Here is a 21,396-nt window from a genome sequence, read left to right as displayed (position 1 = left end):
GCAGCCTATGGAGAAGAAGAGGATTTATGTCCTGTGGAAGAAAGGACAGGCCACTAGTGGGGGTTAGAAAAAAGTAGTGAGGCTATGCAGGGAAAAAATTACCAGGGCAAAAGTACAACTAGAATAACCTGGCCTCTCACGTTAAGGACAACAAAAAAAGTTTCTATAAATACATTAGTAATAAAAAGAGGACTAAGGACAACCTCTGTCCTCTCGTAGATGGGGCTGGTAACACAGTGACAAAGGATGAGGAAAAGGCTGAGGTGCTGAATGCCACCTTTGCCTCAGTCTTTAACAGCAAGACCAATTGTTCCCTGAGTACCCAGCCCCCTGGGCTAGAAGACAGAGATGGGGAGCATAATGCAGCGACCATAGTCCAAGGGGAAATGGTGAGGGACCTGCTTCAGCACCTGGATGTATGCAAGTCTATGGAGATCCACCAGAGGGTACTGAGAGAGTTGGCAGAAGTGCTCTCCAGGCCACTTCATTTATGAGCAGTTCTATCTGACTGGAGAGGTCCCAGTTGACTGGAGATTAGCAAATGTGATACTCATGCACAAGAAGGGCAGGAAGGAGGACTCAGGGAACTGTAGGCCTGTAAATCTGGTGCCTGGGATTATGGACCAAATCATCCTGAGTGTCATTATGGTGCAGAAGAAGCAAGCAATCAGGCCCAGCCAGCATGGGTTCATGAATGGCAGGTCCTGCTTAACCAACCAGATCTCCTTCTATGAAAAGATGACCCACTTAGTGGATGAGGGGAAAGCTGTGGATGTTGTCCACCTGGATTTTAGCAAAATTTCTGACACTGTTTCCCACAGCATTCTCCTGGAGAAACTGTCTGCTCTTGGCTTGGATGGGTGTACTCTTCAAGGGGGTAAAAAACTGTCTGGATGGCCAGACCCAGAGATTGGTGGTGAGTGGAGTTAAATCCAGTTGATAGCTAGACACCATAGGTGTTCCTCAGGGCTCTGTGCTGGGGACACTTCTCTTTAATATCTTTATTATTGATCTGGATGAGGGGATCAGGTACACCCTCAGTAAGTTCGCAGATGACACTAAGTTAGGCCAGAGTGTTGAGCTGCTTGAGGGTAGGAAGGCCCTACAGAGGGATCTGGACAGGCTGGATCAAAAGGCCAAGGTTAGTGGCATGAGGCTCAACAAGGCCAAATGCTGGGTCTTGCATTTGGGTCATAAAAACCCCAAGCAGTTCTTCAGGCTTGGGGAAGAGTGGCTGGAAAGTTGCCTAGCAGAGAAGGACCCGGGGGTGTTGATAGACAGCTGGATGAATATGAGCCAGCAGTGTGCTCTGACAGTCTAATCTTTTTTGGCATCTTTTTCCTAACTAGAAAAACTTAATCATTTCCTGGATCTTTAAGAGCTGTTCAGGTATGTTCTTGCACATACCTTGGAAGCACCAGCTGCTACTTAAAGGGAAATACCCTTCATCAGACCTTGTTGACACCCATGTTAATTTAGATCCAACCAGAAGTTCATTAGAGTTCTTGTAATCTGATTAGAAAGCATTGCAACAGAAGGAAAGTTTGGTGAAAGCCCAGGCACAACTGTGCAGCGATGCATACAGAAAAGTAAACTAATGTAACTAGTTTAATATTGCAAACACAGTTGGAAGTAAAAGTTCAACACTGCATGAAAACAGTACAGACTGTCCTGATATGAGGTTTACATCAATAGTTTAAAAAACAGGATCTGTACCTCCCTAGCCCCCTTATTTGCCTGAGAATTCCCTGGTCTGTGGGAAGGGTTTCCTTCACTCTTTCGAGCAAAGAAAGAGGAAAACAAGCCCCTGAACTCTACTCACCTGACAGCTGAAGCACTGGGTCTGGGACTTAGGGGAAGTGCAGATAGTTTTAGTTCCCAGTCTGCAGAGCATGCAGATAACTACAGTCAGTGAATACTGTAACTTCTCAAGTGGAAGGAGGAAGAAGTAGAAAAAGGAGATCACAGTGATAACTGAGGATCTACCACGTGGCACTCAAAAGGGGAGGGTAGTTAGAAGATGCAGCATCTTCCTTTCAAGCACTGGGATTTAACTTAGTCAGCTTTGGGAATTCTTGCTCTGCCCATCATCACAAGGTATCTGCATGTCAGCCAGCTGTAATACTTTGCTCCTCCCATCAAGCTCCTCATTCAGTCTTGTTCCCTCCATAAGAGGGCTCAGTGCCATGGAAGCCAGCATCAGGACTGGCCACCATGGACACAGCAGCCTGAGATGCAAGGAATACCTAATGGCAGAAATCCTACTGCTGTTGTCTGAAGTGCCAGAACATTTTTTCTCAGAAGAGAATATGTACAAGTGAGTGGGCTGTCACGGAAAAAAAACCCAGCTACCCCAAGGGAAGACAATATTACAACCACGCAATGTAACTTTATGAGCAGAAGTAACATCTTTTCTAAACCGAGAGATTTAAGCCAGGTTTAGAGCAAGGATAATTTATTCTAGCGATCTAATGTAGTTTGCACAGAAGTAGTAGAAGGCTGCTGCCTTCAGAAATCAGCTGCCATCTCACGTGTTCCAAAATAGTTCAGAGCATTTGGGAAAAAGGGCGTTGTATCAGGTGATTTAGGGGCAACTGTCTACATGTCCTGAACCACATGGCATCACCTCCAGCCCAGTCCTGATACAGGGACCCCCCTCCAACAGTCAGGACATAACCACATAGGTTATTTAAACAGACAGCCCATTTTTACTTGTCTTCTTAAGAGTTTTATTTTAGTTAGGCTTAAATGCTTTATGTGTGTCTTCAAACACTTATCTTCTGCCTCTGCTTTCTAAACATTTCTTTTCCTAGATTAAATAGTATCAGTGAAAGGTCACTGTCCATGCTTATCTTTAAAAAAAAAAAAAAAAATCCAAGAAAACATTCCATTTTAACTGTGGTCTGTCCTGGCAAGGGAAACAGTCAGTGATGTGCTAGTAAGAGTCATGAAGTGCATGCTCGGTGAGCAAGGATGTTTACAGTGATTCCTGTAGATGAAAAGGACTGCATTCGCTGACCCTTGGGAGCATATAAACATTTAATCAGAACATAATTCGGTAGTAAACACATGCTACCTGTATGAATAACACCTGCTTGATTTAGACATGTTACTTAAATACAATATATATATTTATATATAAATATAAACAAAATCTACAAACTGTTAAGGGTATTGAGGGGGAGAGGCTAAAGCAGAAGAGAGAGGTCCTTGCCCTCAAAATTTAACATTGTGTTGAGAAATACAAATCTTTAAAGGAAAGTAATGGTCACTTTCCTAGTATCTGGGTTTTTCTTTCTTCCCGTCTATCAATGCCACAGTAGATATGGAAGACACTGGATTACAGGGTTTTTTTCACAGTCCCTCATATTTTTCTAAACTCAACTGCATGTTTTCCACTACACCAAACCAAATTCCATCTGTCTTTCCTCAGAGGTCATGTCTTTTATACCCCTTTCATTTTGCTTTCTTCCACAATTCCTATCACCCACATCTTTCTTGAAATAACCAAAATTAGACACAGCACTCCAGCTGAGGATTTAACGGCACTAAGCAGAGCAAACACTACTCCATGTGTTTCACATATGACTCTTCTGTGCTTTTATGAATTTTGTCCTTTTTTCACAGCAGTTTGACATTGTTGGCTTCCATTCAGTTTTCCATCCACCATATCTCCTAGATGTTATTGTGCAGAAAAGCAGCCTACAAAGTCAATCCTAACTGCTTCTGATAGGAATAATCTTGTGCTTCTGCATGAAAGAAGGGCCTCTTATTGGTGTTTCAAGTCCATAATATGTTTATATTAACTGCCAGCTCTTTTTACTGTCTTTGCCCTTAGACTGCCTTTTCATGAGTAACAATAATCTTCCTATACTGTAACTTATTTTATTTTCTTGTCATACCTCTCTTTTTATGTAAAGAATCAAGAACCTCCTAATTTCATAATTTCACCAGCGCTTTAATGCAAACTTTCTTCCTTGATCACATTCTACCTCTGAGGATGAAATGTAGAAAAGCCCATCTCCATTTAATTCTCTTACCTCTTCGAAGAAAATTTTGTTCCCAGCACTTACCAAGAGCACTTCCCAACCCCTTGCCTGTGTTGCCCAAGTGATATCCAGGCATATGGTGGTTTCTTTAGTCCTTTCCTTTAGCTAGACTAATGAAATGTCATCTTCTCAATATTCCCGGTCTGACAGACCAAAACCCATTGTTTTGTCTTTCTCCTGCCAAAGGGAAGGCCTTAGAATAAGTAACTTGCTTATATGAAGCAATTCCTCCTCCCCTTTTCTTCCCTTTTTGAAGCAGATGCATATCTTAGCATTCAGTCCTGTGAATTATCTCTGTAGGTCTTTTATCAGCCTAACTCACCATTTTGATAATGTACAAAGCTTTCCTGCATATGGTATGTAGAGGGTTCAGCAGGAGGACTGCCTTCTGTGCTTCTTATGATTTAGTACTTATGTGACTCTATTACTTCAAAAAAAATAAGTATTTTCCTTTATACAAAGCAAAGAACCATATTGACTTGACATTTTCTTAAAGGTGAGAAGAATTACAGCAATTACTTGAGAAATCTATATTGTCTTCATCCTCATCAGTTAAGTATCTCCCAAAATAGACATGTAAACTTCATAGGAGAGAATAAAATTTATTCCTTGTCTTTGTACTTTGAGAAAATGTGCACTATAGAGAACCTGTAAAACCGTCTCAGTCTCAATAAATTATTGCAAGTTGTTGGTGATTAGAAACATTTATGATTAAATAGCCACCTTTGATATAACTCTGCTTAATTAAAAGAATTTGAGATATTCCTGCTTCCCAATTTCAGGAAAACCACAAACATTTACTTTGCTTGGTCAGCGTTAGGACCTTCGGGCAATATATCTCAGACTTTCTCAGAGAGTTCAAGAAGTATTGTGACATTTCTTTACCAGGTTTTAATTCTTCCAGTAGTCACCTCTACTCAGACTTATCCATTGCACCAAATCTTTGGTAGCCCTGCACTTGCCAATGCTAAAGTAATAAAAAAAGAACTTTTTCATTTTAATTATCAACTGCTTCTAGAAAAATAATTTCTATCTGAAAACATATACAACACAGATCAAAAATAACAAAGCTGCTAACACTGAAGAGCAGTAGATAAAGATCAAGGTCTTTTATAGCTCCATCCTGTTAATTACAACCCAGCTGGATGGGAAAGGGAGGGTAATGGTTTAAATACCAGCCATGACTGCTATTGAGTGTTTGATGGCTGTGGGTTGGGTGTCTTGTTGGTGCTCTCTTGGCTTGTTGCAGAAGTCAGGAAAGAAGTAAGCAGCTATGGTACTTGTGATCTACAATACACTCTCCTTGTAATTGGTTGCTATTTTGAGGATGTGTTCTGGTCTAGTTGGGCGTCTATTGCTTTTGCATGTGTATTGTCTTCAGTATTAAGGCTTTGCTGGGGAACCAAGCTCTCATTTCCAGCTTGTGTCTTGGGTTTTTTTTTTTTGTGGTTTTATGTTTATTTTTAATAATGTTATGTGTATGGTTAATAATTCTCTAGAGTAGATATCTTTCCTTGTTCAGTCAGCTATAGCTGGTGTTAATTAATGTTGCTTAGCTGTGTTTAATTTTGCTTTTCCTGTCACTGACTGCTTTTGGTCAGATGAATTAAACACATGCAGGCAGGGGTGAATATTGTCTGTTTAGAATAGAATACTTCTCAGATGTAGCAAGTATTTTCCAAAGTTGCATAAACAATTTTGGATAAAAGAAAAAATAGTCTTTCCCCTCCAAATCACCTTATGATAATTTACTGTAATGCTCCACCTAAAATTGCAATGGTATTACTGTAAGGAGGCTGAGGGGTGACCTTATTAATGTTTATAAATATGTGAAGGGCAAGAGTCAGGGGATGGAGCCAGGCTCTTCTCAATAACAGCCAAGCAATGGGTGTGAGCTGGAGCGTAGGAAGTTCTAAGTGAACATAAGGAGGAACTTTGTCACTGTGAGGGTGACGGAGCACTGGCGCAGACTTCCCAGAGAGGTTGTGGAGTGTCTGTCTCCTGAGGCATTCAAAACCCACCTGGATGCTAATCTGTGTGATTTAGCCTAGGTGATCCTGCTCTGGCTTGGTGGGGGGGTGGTGGGCCTGGAACTAGATGATCATTTGAGGTCCCTTCCAACTCCTAATGTTCTGTGATACTGTAAGCTACCATTTTTTTGTGTGTGTTGCTTCTCTGCCTTTTTTTATTGACTAGATTCGCCTCTGCTTGACATGTGCATTTGCTTCTGCAAAAAAGTCACTGTGTTATTTTCTTCTTTATTTAAGCACAGAATAGTTAGCTGTAATTAAACTGAGTCCATGTTTCTTAGTAGATTAGCTTAAGATTTTTTTTTTCTAAGAGACTATTTCTCTATCCTATTGTTCATTTTCCTTTTTAACCTATTTGTTTATGGCTTTGGTTTGTCCCACTTTGGTAATGCATAAAGTATAACATCACTACCGAAGGAAGGAATGGGGGGGGGGGGGGGGGGGGAGGCAGCGTGTGGAAGGGAGAAGGAACTAATGTTCTTGACACCTCATGCTTCTCTTTTTTGTGCTATCCATTGCGTGGCTCACCTCACACACTCTTTCTGGACTGCCTTTTCTATGCAGGGGAAGTCTGAGGCTTTTTCTCACTGGGCATGTAGTGTGTAAAGCAATGGATTTTAATCATTATTGACTCTTCATTGTTACTTTGTGTGAATAACTGATAATGAAGCTTTGAAAGTGAAAGTGTCTGTGTTTTGAAGGTATCAAACAGTCCCTATTTGCCCATGATCCTAAATAAGATGCATGGGGACTTAGAACTTCTGAAAACTGTTCCAGGTGATTTTTTTGAGTTTGTACTAGCCTTAATCCTCTACTTTGATAATTACGTGCTCTGTCAGCCCCATGCCTGTCATCACATCTGGCATTTACTTTCTAAATGAGGTATCTCTATATTTAAAACTTTATATGTGATGATAGTTTCTCCTGAAGATAAGTTAACCATGGGTTTTAACAAAAAAACTGAAACATGGTGAGGAGTTAGTCTTGCTCCAATTGACATGAACAAGAAAAAAACCTGTTGCCTTTGATGAAGGAACAACTGCATACAGCTGTGAACCTCAGGTCTGGGACAGTGAAGTAGTTCAGCTTGTTGATCTGGCTCTTCTAAATTCTGTGAATGCAGGTTCTTCATGACAGCAGAAGCCAAAGCTTTTCTCAAATTTTCTGGAACAGAGAACAGAGTCGCTAATGTGCATTATGCAGGCTTAATGCTGTGTCTGTAATATAAACCTGGGTAATGGTAATAAGATAAGAAAGTACTTTAAAAAGTAATAGGACTGACATGTAGGATCTTGTCTCTAACTGAACGTATATGGTCCCAATGGGCCAGAGATGATGAATCCTAATAATGAAAAATCCTCTGAGGATTTTTAAGGGAATTATAACAAATGCATAAACTATAATTTAAATCCTGTGATGAAGGCAGAAAAGAGAATTAGACTGTCTTGAACTTCTTTCTTAAGAATAACTTCTGCTGAGTAACTACTTCAATTATCTGGGGCTTGGTTTTGGGATAATGGCATTTGAGTGGATGGGAAAATAATTAGGAGATTATTTTTCATAAACACTTGAAGTGTTTATCATTTGCTTTCAGTAATGCTTTTGTTACAAATTTGTGGCCAGAGATGATGAATCCTAATAATGAAAAATCCTCTGAGGATTTTTAAGGGAATTATAACAAATGCATAAACTATAATTTAAATCCTGTGATGAAGGCAGAAAAGAGAATTAGACTGTCTTGAACTTCTTTCTTAAGAATAACTTCTGCTGAGTAACTACTTCAATTATCTGGGGCTTGGTTTTGGGATAATGGCATTTGAGTGGATGGGAAAATAATTAGGAGATTATTTTTCATAAACACTTGAAGTGTTTATCATTTGCTTTCAGTAATGCTTTTGTTACAAATTTGTGGGCGGGGGGGGAAGGCAAGCAGAAGACCTGTTATTTTGGGGGTTGCACAGAAAATCTGTATACCTGGCTCGGGGGGGGGGGGGGGGGGTTGGAACTTCTGGTCTAACCCAAAGCAAAGAAAAACAATTTTACATTTGCCAGAATAAACCCCACACATATTGTGAGGAAGAGGTGGGAATTTAATGAGCAAAATGTGATGCTTAGCTTCTGTAAAAACAGAAGCGAATTCAGCTAGCTTTGATCTTCATGTCATTTAGAAGTGGGAAATGAAAATTAAAACTTCTTTTAATAAAAATTCTTAGTTCAATTTCACCAGTAGTCTTTACTCTTACTTTAAATTCCCCAAATGAAGCAATTATCCAAATTTGCTGTGACCTTGCTGATAACTTTAACAAGCCTGAATGTTTCACTGGACAAGTGTATCTTCATCAAATACCCCCTCACTTCTGCTTATCAGCAGGGTTTTTCAAACTAAAATTCTGCTTGTAGTACTGATGGGGACTCAAAGATAGAAAGCGGTACCCTGCTAATGGGGCAGAGCAGTCCCCCATGTGCGGTTCGCAGGGCTGGAGCCCTGCGGGATGCTGCAGAGGGCGGGAGCCCCCGGGGCCGAAATCAAAATGTATTTGCGGACCTCCTTGACCACCGCGACTCCTGCCAGGCTGCGGCACCGACCTTCACCTGAAACCCGAGCCGCGGGAGGGAAGGAGGCGGTGCCCGCCGCTATAAAGCCCAAGGCCGGGGAGCGGGGCAGCCCGCCCCGCAGGGACCGGGCCGGACCGGCAGCTGCGGGGCCGGGGGCTTCGCACCCCGCCCCATCACATCCCACCGGGGGGGCCGTAGTCACCCACAGGTACGGGCACAGCGCGGGTTGGAAAGGTAAGCTGAAATATCGCTGGCGGGGGGCGGGGACACAGCCAGAAATCTGTCTAAAATGATGCTTTAAAAAAACAAAACCCCAAACTCAACCAAAACCAACTTTTTAAACAGTATAAGTTGCTTATATATTTTATTATTGTTATTTCAGCCTACATTAAATTCATGTGTGTGTTGTTAATAAATCTGCTTCAAGTTTTCCTAGACTTTTAATCTTCTTGTCTCAGTCATTTACCACCTCCAGAACTGGCTTAGTCGGTGTATGGCAGAATGCGTGCATAAATATCTTAGTCTATATCATTGCAATGATGGTTGTGTTACGACTGTTCAATGAGCTTTAATCAAACATAAGATAATGGGGAAAAATCCTCTGTTCTGTAATAGATAATCCACAATCATTTGCATATAAATGATTGAGGGATTTAGCATTAAAGCCTACTGAAAGAGGCTATGGGGGTTCCATTGTAATAATTTCGACCGTTCTCAGTAGTAGCACTTCTTAATCACACTGTTACTTGTTTTTTAGTCATTTATTTGAGCAGGTCAATGTTCATACCAAAATATAGTAAGTCATGGAAAAACCAACAAATATTTTAATGTTAACTCTTTAAATATCTACTATTTATGAATGCTGTGTCATTTGTTTTTTAAATGCAGGCTTCGATTCATGTCAGCACGCAACAAAGAAGAACCATGAAGGACCGTTCCATAAATTCTGCAGAAAAGGACCTCTCAGATGATGGTAAGCCACAGGTGTGAGAGCTGCATGTGCATTTGAGGAAGATATTCCACAGCTCCAAACCTAAAGGTGCAATAAGAGGTCTTTCATGATGGCCATAATGGTTTTACAGGAGATAATGCAATGAGCTTCTAGCGAGCTAAAGCCACCAGATAGAAAACCTTTGAATGAATCATTTCACCAAGTTAAAAAAAAAAAGACCATTTGCGTGGGTAAAACTATTTGGGTGGGTCCTAGTCTGGGCATGAAAATACTCCTAAGGTCAGTAGTGTGGAAGGACAAGGCTGCCTTCAAATGGTTGTCTAAATCAAGCTTTATGTCTTATTGACTGACATTAAAAACAGTATGTGGAAAATTCTATTCATAGTGAGTCAGCAGTTAAAGTAAATGTAAATTGGGAGTGGTTGGTGTGTGGAGCCCTTTTCTCCCCATGCAATTCACAGATGGCCCCCTACCATGGTTGCTCATTGGTTTCTTTATCCATTTATTACATCTCACTTTATGTGCTTAGAATCATAAGCTTTCTGGGTTAGGATTCCTCAATTGTGTAGGTTTCTAAAGCACCTAGCATGAAGGAAGTAGGACATGTGGCAACCACTGCAATACGAAGACGTAATGAAGATTGTTACTACAGGCAAAGACATGAATCTGTAGTTAACTCACGTTTATTCTGCATTGCCTACAGCAATTACAACCTTCATGATGAGCAATTCCACTTATTTCAATTGGGCTTCTTGTTTACGTTCAGCTGTGTAGGTGTTTGCAGAATTAACTAATTCTTGCTTTTAGTCTTTGGTAGTTTCTCTGCATAAATAGTTTTTAATTGTAAAAATGAAGTTTGTTTCCTCCTTGAAACTAGAAGATTTTTTTTCCGGACTAGAGGAAATGAACTGAAGAGAAAGGAAGTTTCAACAAAAATTCACTGGGCTGCTCCAGGAACATGAGGAAAAACGTGTCTTTAAGCTTTAGGAAAGTTGCAGGAAACTGATAAAAAGATGGGTTACTACATTTAAACAAAAACATCTCTGACTTCTATTTCATAGAATCTGCAAACAAGGGATGTGACAACCTTTCTTTCCAACATGATGAAAACCTTGAACAAAGTGACCAGTTAAAGCCAAAGAAAAAAAAGTAAGTATCATTTGAATTTAACACATTGGCTGCTGGTAAACTGAGTGAATGGGGGAAGGAAACAAGTTTAATACAGCATTTCTAGGGGGGAAAAAAAACCTAAATTAGTCTTTTGTATTTTCCTCTAGGAAGGAAAAAGAGAAGCTGGAGAAACAAGTGGTTGGCATTTTTGAATTGGTTAGTGTCCAGTTTGATCATCTGCTTTGTATTTGCTGTTCTTTATCTGTCATTGAGTTCTCTATGAATTGCAACTAATAAGCAATTAAAAACCTGAGAAGAAGCCTGAGACCTTTTGATGCTAGACATCTTTAACATTTGCCCTGTTAGGTCAGATTCTCCCTTCAGTGGTTTGGTAGCAGTGACAGCTGTTCAACCTTGGTGCTGTTGGAGAACAAAGCTCATCCCTGCTGAGTCTGTCCTGCAATATATGTGCTGCACAGGCCCTTGATTGACTATTTATAAAGGGTTTATCCTGTGTTTGACATCTGAGGGATCTGCTCTCTGAGAAAACCAGTGGTACAGTTTTGTGTCAGTTTTCCATACAGCAGCTATTTCCAAATAACTCTCACTCATGAGCCTGCTTACTCTGGAACAAGAGGAGCTTAGTTCTTTGGTTTGTTCCATATCCATTTACACTTAGGAAGAAGGTTAGGACAGTCAGGAATAAAATGTTCTGATTTCAGATTAACCACATCCACAAATAGCTTTGTCAATTAAAATTCACATCCTTCTTTAAACCAAACAAGTGTTCAAGGGTAGGGAAGCCTTAAGATACAATCGCTGCTGCAGACATTCTTACTGGTAGATATAACCCAGGTGCTGGTCGATAACTCACTCTTGTTTACATTTCAACGGCATTATCTTAGCAAATATGTAACTTACTGGAACACCAACTGCATTATACTATACAAAGATGATCATCACTTAGAAACATGTAGGACATACACCTTATCTTTCCTGCTGAGATGGAGAAGAGCCATGTCTCCTGCCAGTATTTCCTTGGAAGCCTTACTGCCTACTGATTTAAAGACAAAGTTCTTCTGTTCTGAGTCTACCTTCAGTTGTAGTTGCTATTTGGAATACATAGGTAGAAACAAAGCCTGTTCTGTAAGTGTGCTCTGCTGTAACAAATACATGAACTGTCAGGCATAACGTGAGCCCCCCTTATTTTTCTCTCTCTTCTAATGCCCATGTAGTTCCGCTATGCTGATTGGGTGGATGTCCTTTTGATGGTGGTTGGTTTGATCGCAGCTGCTGCAAATGGTACTGGATTGCCACTGATGATCGTTGTCTTTGGAGAGATGACAAACAGCTTTGTTTTAAGTGGTGTGAAATCAAATGTGTCTGAAGGTAAAAAAAAATAAAATTAGACTTCTTTATATGCCAGTTACGCTTTGCACAGGGGCTAAGATTTTTTTCCCATGCTATGTACTACTGCACATCTAAACGAGTATCTTATGAGCAAAATTCATCCTCCAAATGACCTGCAAAATAATTTTAATCGATCTTTAATGGCTAGACCAGGACAAAAGCAGTGCATTGGAGGTGTTCTTCATGGATGAACTGCAACTTTGGCAAGACAGTAAGGAGCATGACCTGTATCATCAGTTATCATGCACTAATTACCAGAAGTTCCTTAAAAATAAGTTTATATCTGCCAAATTATTTTGTATTTTGCAAGTGGGCTTTTGCAAAAGACAAAATATTCCCAAACTGATGACCTTAGATTGCCATGATTTATCTTCTATGATCAATATTTGTGAAAATATTGCAACTTTTCTCCCTACAGATACTTCAGCAAATAGTTCCAGCTGTCCTTCAATTCCAGGCATAGATATAGAACATGAAATGACAAAGTAAGAGTCTTTGTAGTTATTCTGCTAACAGAGTATTGGGGGATTTTTCTTTCCTGCATTATCTCTTTGAGCAGAAGCCAAATGCTTGCCTTCTGAAAAAGACTTCCCAATAATGTATCACAGGCTTCAGTATTTACTTTGCTAGGATAACTGAAGACTAATGGTTGCTTTGTGTTTCTAACTTCTCTCAAGATACAGTGGGGTCATGTGGCCTCTTGTTCCCTTATCGCAGGTTTGCTTACTACTACGTGGGAATTGGCTGTGCTGTGTTGATCCTGAGCACCATCCAAGTATGGACATTTTTGATTGCTGCTACAAGGCAGACAGCCAGGATCCGGCAGAAGTTCTTTTTTGCAGTGCTCCATCAGGAGATGGCTTGGTTTGATACCACCCAGATAGGAACGCTGAACACCAGGCTGACAGAGTAAGGGCTCTGTTTTTTACCACGCTACATATGATATTTATAAGAATACTGCCACCTGTGGAATAGCCTATAGAGTTTAAAAAGCCCCAAAGTATGAAATACCAGAGCTCTGAGGGAAAAAGTAATTATTCTTCTCAGCTTCATTTGTGTGGATTGTAATATGTGCATTGTGATATATGGGGATTTGCTGTGAGATGCCTGACACTGGCTTTCTAATGTCTGTGAAGTACATGACAAACAGCACTAGATAAGCAGCTCTGCTGTCTCCAGCTTGTTTACAAACACTGATAGCTCTGACACTTTATTAAATGGAAATGAACTTTCATTTACAGCCAGACAGATCTCAAGCTGGACTCTGTCCAGTGTTTGGAGTTTTTCTATAGACTTAAATTGACTTAAGGATGAGGACTGTGTGCATCAAGATGCAATGGTGCTATATGTGTGAACACTGATGTTTTTTTCCCCATGGATTTTCAGGTAGCTTTGAACAGAGCTGTGTCCTGAAAGGTGTAAGAGAAGCTTAAATGAAACCACTCACAGATGTAGTATCTGTATGTGCTGAGAAGAGAGAATGGGGAAAGAAATTTGTATGAAAAACAGTTTCTTCCAAATAATGGTTTTACTGACAGAATGGAGATAACCCTTGATCTGAGTCTGTAACCAAAGCTAAACATAAAATATATTGGAAAGCTGAACAGAAGGAATCATTTGGAGATGGTCACGGGAGGCTGTTTGGCTGTGTACTTGTATTGCTCCATTTGGATTCTGGATAAGGAAACTAGGTCATTCGTGACCTAGTGACAGGGCATAGAAACAGCAGAGAATGATGGAAAATACAGAAAATTAGCCTGAAAAAAAATAAGAGGTTTCTGCTGTGTTTTGGCCACACAAGAGACTAATGGTACTGTTCAGTAGCTGTGGTTAGAAACTTCTCTGTGCCAGTTAGGAAATGGCAGTGCTTCTGACATTGGGCCACACAGCGTGAAATGGAGGGGGAAGGAGTTAGAACAAAAGGCATTCAAAGCTAACAAATCTTTTTTTATTATTATTGTTTTTATTTAAAGTGACATCAACACCATCCACGAAGGCATCGGCGACAAGATCTGTATATTTGTGCAGTTTTTTGCCACATTTCTGGCAGGGATTATCATAGGCTTCATCCACGGGTGGAAGCTGACACTGGTGATTTTGTCCGTCAGCCCTCTGCTTGCTGCATCAGCAGCAGTTTGGTCAACTGTAAGTGTGTGGGGATTAATAAACAAAGCAAACCAGAAAAACATCAGAACTCTTATGGACAGGAAAGGGGAAGAGCATGAGAGAAAACAAGTCTGGTTTCTAAGTTGGGAGGTTGGCACCATGCTTACTTTGTGATTTCTGCTCCTCCTGTAGCTTTCCTCTGCTTTCCCAAGCATGTATTTGCATGTTCTATTTCTCGTGTCCACCAACTACGTCCTTCTACTGTGTAGCAGGAGGATGATCTGCATCAGAGTATCTCCCTCACATAGTGATTTACTCATGCAGAGCATTGGGAAGCCCAGGAACAGGCTCATGACCCTTGCTTCCCTCAACACAAATACCTTTCAAGCTCTTATCCACACATATGCGATACTGTATCTACTGCAAACAATTTTGTGCTGTGTAGAGAATAGACCTTGGGACATTCACTCCAGTCTGTGTAGCTGTATGTTATAAATTAGTGGAATATCTCAAGAGGTAGGAAAATATTTTACCCTTGTGATCTGTTGTAGCCACAGCTTGTATTCCTTAGTGGTTTCTTACATATAATACCAAGGGTTTCTTCTATTTGAAGCATTTCAAATCAGCTAGGGAGAAGAGTATTAGAAGCTGTAATGCAACTGCCTTGCTTACTTCAATGTCTACTGGCAGTCTAGTTTCTGAACACCTCAGACAACCTCCCAGAGCAGCAGCAGCACATCTCCCTGACCCCACAGTCTATGAACAGTGTAATACATAGACTGTCCTCAAAGTGGGAGGAAAGTGGGATAGTCATGAATCTCATCTGATGCCTGTGAGGTCTTTCACTTTAATGAGAACACAGTGAGAGTGAGCTAGATTTTGGGGAAATTCAGAAGGCAGTTGCCCTCCTCTTACCTAAAACCTCATTGTCTTTATTCACCAATACAGTACATGGACTTTTTCAGTGGGCTGCAATAACTTCTGTTTTTCAACTTTCCAGCTCCTGGCATCTCTCACAGCTAAAGAGCTCTCTGCTTATGCCAAAGCAGGAGCTGTGGCGGAAGAAATTTTGACAGCAATCAAGACTGTTGTGGCTTTCAATGGACAGCAGAAGGCATTAGCCAAGTAAGCTTTTGAAATAATTATGTTTAAAATACGGAAAAGAAATTTGGCTGTGGGTTGGTGGTTTTGATTTTTCTCTTTTATTTTTGGGGGGAAGGTGGGGCGCACAGGAACGGGATTCTCCTTAGTCTCACTTTATCCTTCTGTAAGTGGGCAGCTCACCTGAAAATAAAGATGTTTAAATAGATCTAGTAGTGATGCAAGTTATTTGATATTATCACAGCAGCATAGACTCAATTTCTCCTCTGACTGAGATCTGGAGTTGAATTTAAAGTGTAAGTGGTGGGAAGGTTATACTTACCTAGTAGTCAAATGCAGCAAAACATGTGATTAATTGCTTACCTTCCAGAACATGTGCACTGCTGTTCTGATCTTTGATTAATGAGCTTATATTTAAGCTTCACTGGATAACACCCTCAAGTAAAATCGCATCACTGCATTTTATTACTTTAATGATTTGCAGAAAACACTTGTAGTTGACCTAACCCAGTGTTGGCCCAAGTCACGTGTAAAAGGTGAGGTGGATATGGCTGGCCACAGATGTAGTCAAAATAACATTCAGGACACGAATATAGGGCATCACCAATACCATACAGTTAAGAAAGGCAAACCAGAAGACCTGATCCATATGATCCATGAATCTTTTTCAATTTTCCTGTTTGCCCTCATCTTGTGTGAAATGTCTAAGGCGACATTAGCCTGCCTTTGCTTTTGCCTGCTTCCAGGGTCTGAACTCTATCTTACAGTACTGTATTCTGCTTACTGGGATTTGTCCTCAAGTTGAAATAATTTTGAAGCTTTTTCTACTCATACAGTGAAAGCAAAAAAGCCATGGGAGAGCCTAGATCAGTTGTCCCTCTCTTCCCTGTCTTGGTCCTTGAAATTATCAGTATCTGAAAATCCAATAATAGGACCTGCTTCAAACTACTTTTTTTCCTTTCTTGAGATCTAAAAACAAAATAACTGATACCTGGATAGCTCTATGCCAATAAGGCCTTTCCTCTGTGGTTGTTTAGTCAGTCTCTCTTCCATAACTCCATCTCTGTTTAATGTATAAAAAAAGCCCATGGAATCCTGGATTTTCCAAGAACATCTACTAGGGACAGATAAACTCCTATCAGGGACTGAAGAGGGAATTTTACAAACTGTGTGATGACTCCTACACTGCTCTTAAATGATGACCTCAGGAAAAGCAACCTTTTGCCACACAGTGCCTCTGCTGACCACAAATGTTATGCTTCCAAGGGACATTCAGTCATCTTCTGTTTCTGGCAGTGGCTTTGGTTCTTGCTCTATAGTTGAGTGACAACCTGTAATTATTACATTGCTTAAATCCAGTTCTTATGTTCCCGGAGGGCCTATGATACTGCTGGCTTGTATGTAGGGCTTTATTTTTAAGAACAAAATGAAGCCAAACAATTTAAAAATATTTGAGTAGCCAATACAGCATTAGTAGTATGTGAGCAATTTCCATTAACACAATTAATGCACTTTGTTTTAAGATTCCTTCCCACCTGGCTGAATTTAATGTCTTCCTACTATGGAGATATCTTGTATAGAAAAATATGTATCAGGGACAGTGCAAGCTGCTGAAAATAACACCAACAAGTAAAAAGATATGCTATACTAGGCTATACTTGCTATGATGAGCTTGAGTAAGTGAAAGCTAATAGCTGGAAACTACAGATAAATAGATATGGACTATCCTTAGAAATAATTATTTTATTGGACTTGTTAGTATTTATACTGGTGTTCTGAGTTCACTTGTTTGTTACATTGCCATATTAATCTGTAACCTAACCTAAGGAAAGATTCCTGACTACCCAGAATGGCCAGGAAGAGAAAACTCTGGTGTCAGAGAGAGCTCTGGCTTCTATTTGTTTACCTGCCTTCATCCATAGTGCCTGTGTTAAGGGGTTTGTTTTGCCTCTTTTTCTAAATGCAGAAGACTAAACACTACCTTTCGATAAGTAATGTTGATGAAGATGTTTTCGGAGTTTCTTTCCAGAACTAAAGTAAACATATCTGAGTGGTGTTGTCTTCCATCATGATAATAAAGTCACGTTACTCAAAATAATGCTTTCTCAATGTCTTCCATAGTGGTATGACAATGTTGTCAGCCTATATCAGAGCAAATTTGTTCAAAGCAATTTTATCCCTACTAGTTTGCTGTCAAAAAAAAAAGTCTCTTGGTGAGACTTCAATCGTTTTTATGGCAGAAATCCTTTTTGTTTAAAAAAAAAAAAAAAAGAAAAGATAGTGGGATATCAATCAGAATGATATGTGATACCTGTCAAACTAATGCTTTCTTTACCTACTTTCAGATATGATGCTAACTTAGAGATGGCTAGAAGTGTTGGAGTGAAAAAATCCATTACCACCAACACATCTCTAGGTGTTTCACAATTTCTTATCTTTGGATCCTATGCACTTGCATTTTGGTATGGAACCAAGCTTACTGCTGAGGAAGAAAGTTATGATATTGGCCGTGTGTTAATTGTAAGTACAGCAATGCAGCTTTGAAAAATGCTCTGTGGCTTCAAGAAAATCATTATGTAAGTGGTGTACATAATATCTCTATCTTCTGCCAAGTGCTTGCTAAATTAGCTGTTAGACTTGCTTGGTAGAACTGAAAGGAAGACATTAATCTTGCCTGGCTTTTGCTGTAAGAAGTCTGAATGTGGCATGTTGAATTTCTACTCTAATCAATATAGAAGCAAAAGTATTTGTACTTTTCTCACTTGTCTTGGACCCTATTATAGGGCAAGATGAACAACCTAGACCTGGTGGTTAGGCAGAAAAGACAGGTAACCTGGACTGCAAACAAAAATCTAGCTAGACACTAGGATTAAAAGAATCCCACTGGTATGCTGAATGTGTACTGGGAAGGCCTCAACATCTCAGCCACAATGTCATCTCCACATTTTGTTGTTGTTTACTTGTAAACATTTTCTGTACACTAAAATAGGTCAAAGTTGATAATGGTTTGAGGATACTTAACTATCTTCTTGCCATCAAAAGCTTGGCTACATGCCTGTCTTTCACACTCAAGTAACTTCTGATGTTCTGACTCCTCAGTATGGTTCCTCACAGCATGTGAAGTTAATTGTGTGTTGGTCCCACAGGTGGGATTTCAGTCAAGAAAATCTGGACTAAATTTTGCAAGCCTCTTATCTTTGGGAATATCTGGAAAGTTGTTTTTCTGTTGATGATAGAAAATGCAAGAGCATCCAAAACAACAGCCATTCGTACCACAAAAGCATGTATTAGTCGTCACCAGTTACCCCAGGAAAATGAGGAATGGACAACTGTGGAACGCGCTTTCACTTTAGTATTTAGTTCTCTTGGAAAGGGTGCACTGGAAAGACTTGGGCATTTAACAGTCAGGCACTGGTGGCTCTGTAATCACTGTTAACTGTGGTGCTTCCCTCTGACTCCCGAAGGTGTTCTTCTCTGTGCTCGTTGGAGCCTTCTCCCTGGGCCAGGCAGCTCCCAACCTGGAGAGTGTGGCTAATGCACGTGGGGCTGCCTATGAAGTATATCGGGTTATCAATAAGGTAAGTATCTAAATAGAAAAGCTTTTCAACCAGACTTAAACTTTAGATTTTTTTCCTCTTTTTATTTTTTTTAGAGAATTGTAATAAAAACACTCAAATGTCTCTAAAACAAACTCTGCAGATGTCTACCACTGAAACCCATAGCATTTCCATTTGTAACACAAAAACTCCTTCTTATGTGTTACAACAAACGCTGGGAAAGCTGGCATGCGTGTCAGACTTATGTATGAGGTGTTTCTACATTATTAGACTTGCAGCTGTGGAAGGAAAGTAGTAAGGCAGTATTCCATTTTTTTAAAAAACTGCATGCATGCACAATTTTAGCTGAGCTGGGTTTCTTTTTTTTAGGGGGGGGGAGGAGTTTGGGAGGAGGGGATTAATAGGGCTATTGAAAGCTGTAACAGTATAAAGCTACAGTGCTGATGTTGCTATGAAAAAGGGTTTCCACGCTGTTGTTATCTTGGTTTTGCTGTGCTATGCAGCAATTAGATATCTGTATGTATATAATATCTTAAACAAGTAGGACTAGAAAGTTCATACAGAAATGGCTACATGGCTGCTCTTAATATGAATATAAACCCCTCCTGTATAGATAACTGAGGGCTATGATTTGGCTGCAGGATAACAAAGTTCTGAATTACAGATTTTCTGCTGTGGGCTTTTTTTTTTATTTGAAAACATACCATGTTTCCCAAAGTAGAACTCAGATGTTTCCCTGCATTTAGCATCCTGCAAGTAACATGCAGCAGCCCTGCGATGGTCTGCTGCAATGTAATCCAGCAGATAGGACAGTAAATGAGAGCAACGTATCTAGCTCAAATAGCAGTTTCAAAAGGGTAATAACAGCAATATACTTAAAATCTCTTTCCAGAAGCGACTGATAGATAGCAGTTCTAAGGAAGGCTACAAACCAGATAAGCTCATAGGAGAAATTGAATTCAGAAATGTTCACTTCAACTACCCATCCAGACCTGATATTAAAGTAAGTGTTCATTTTGGATTAATCTACTGTACTGAAATTCTGCAGCATTTGTCCATGTTATTTCTCTAATCTTCTTGAATGTAAAATGCATTCCTATCTTGGGAGAGTGTGCACTACTGGGAGGTAAAAAACCCATGTCCAAAGACAAAGGGCTAGGTCTATGGCTGCTGGTTACCTGCTCACCTTTCTCATGTGCTGGACAAAGATAAAAAGAGGATGCATTGCTTCTAGTCTGAATTTCTGTAAATCAGAGCTCTGATAAACAAAGTACATGACTTTAATTTTCAAGATCTGTCATTAAAACTTCCAGGGACAGTTAAACCAGGAATTTGCTCTTTCCAGTCTCTTGCTTCTTCTGAGTTGCTGTCATATCCTGAGTGAAAAGTGACCTGTGAGATAGACTTTGCAACAATTATGTCATCAAATGGATTGAAACATATCATCCCAAATATACATTTGGAAGCCAAATATTATTTTGGGCAGATGTTAAAATTGCTGTTCAATAAACAGCTGTCCCTGTTCTTGGTCAGTTGAACTTCCCTTAGTAACAGTGTTGTGCATTGCCATGTACATCATGTCATGGTGATCTGCTGTTGTGGGAATGCAGTTGGCTTGACCTCTCTACCATATTCAGCAGTTTTTTTGTCTACTGAAGACATTGACAAAGGTGAAAGAAAGATTTTCTGCTGCTGTTTCCTGATGAAGAAAAAAGTAGAACAGTTATTTTGACAATCAAAACCTGGACATGCCAGTTAGGGGGTGGGAATGGAGTAGTTCATACTGTTGTGGCTACTTCTTCAGCTGGATCTTCCCAGCCAAGTCACCTGAGGTTTGTCCCATCTCTTTCCAGGATACTAGGGCTGCTGAAGGAAAGATGGAGAGCTAGGTTTTCTGTCTAACTGAAGTCAGTGACATCCATCATCTTTCACTCTTGGCTCAGAAATTGGAAGTGACAGAGCAGAGTTCATTCTTCTTCCTTAAAATGCTATTCAGGCCAATGAACTGTTATGGGTCTACAAGCTAGATGAGAGGGAAATAAGACATATTTTGTCATCCTTCCCAAATATAGTGAGTCAGCTCTCCTTACTAAGAATATCGTTGTTATTTAATAGACTCAAAAGCAATTAGCGAAGATGTGTAGAAGTTATCCACTGTCTCTCAAGCACTTGATGCAAGTCCATGGAGTCTCCCCTGTCCAGGCTAGACCAAATCAAAGAGATCTAAGGAGTTTAATTATCGTCAGTTTCAATCTTGACAACAACTCACTTGTTAAAAGAGTGTTAGAAATAGCTAATTAGGTGGTTGTGACACTTTACATTTGGGGAAAATATGGTGTCCAGAATATAATTCTTGCTTGATAATGCAGGCACTGGGATATCAACACCTGAAGATATACCCAGCAGGGTTTATAACACAGTGAGAGCAATATTGCAACTATTTTAATCTCTCATTGTAAAAACATGTGTAGGCAAAATTGTAAATCAGCCTGGTATAAACAGAAGAGTTCCCATAGCAGCCAAAT

At 40.0% G+C, this 21,396-nt stretch overlaps 1 protein-coding gene across 1 annotated transcript in view; it reads left to right on the top strand.

The window, feature by feature from the left end:
• Positions 1 to 9,542: 9,542 nt before the first annotated feature.
• Positions 9,543 to 21,396, top strand: part of ABCB5 (ATP binding cassette subfamily B member 5) — a gene marked incomplete at its 3' end in the record, with an annotated part of 34,020 nt that continues 22,166 nt past the window's right edge. Inside the window, exons 1-11 of the mRNA XM_084260350.1 lie at positions 9,543 to 9,608; positions 10,649 to 10,736; positions 10,865 to 10,913; positions 11,933 to 12,086; positions 12,526 to 12,592; positions 12,825 to 13,016; positions 14,081 to 14,252; positions 15,214 to 15,338; positions 17,660 to 17,834; positions 18,779 to 18,892; positions 19,764 to 19,874. Of these exons, the coding sequence (XP_084116476.1) occupies positions 9,560 to 9,608; positions 10,649 to 10,736; positions 10,865 to 10,913; positions 11,933 to 12,086; positions 12,526 to 12,592; positions 12,825 to 13,016; positions 14,081 to 14,252; positions 15,214 to 15,338; positions 17,660 to 17,834; positions 18,779 to 18,892; positions 19,764 to 19,874 (1,296 nt within the window). The 5' untranslated portion in view covers positions 9,543 to 9,559. The remainder of the gene's footprint in view (positions 9,609 to 10,648; positions 10,737 to 10,864; positions 10,914 to 11,932; positions 12,087 to 12,525; positions 12,593 to 12,824; positions 13,017 to 14,080; positions 14,253 to 15,213; positions 15,339 to 17,659; positions 17,835 to 18,778; positions 18,893 to 19,763; positions 19,875 to 21,396) is intronic.

The sequence above is a fragment of the Gallinula chloropus genome, assembly GCF_964237585.1.
Source record: "Gallinula chloropus genome assembly, chromosome: 2".
Taxonomy (NCBI): Eukaryota; Metazoa; Chordata; class Aves; order Gruiformes; family Rallidae; genus Gallinula; species Gallinula chloropus.
The sequence above is the reverse complement of the archived record's forward strand: the minus strand, read 5'-3'. Positions and strand labels throughout refer to the sequence as shown.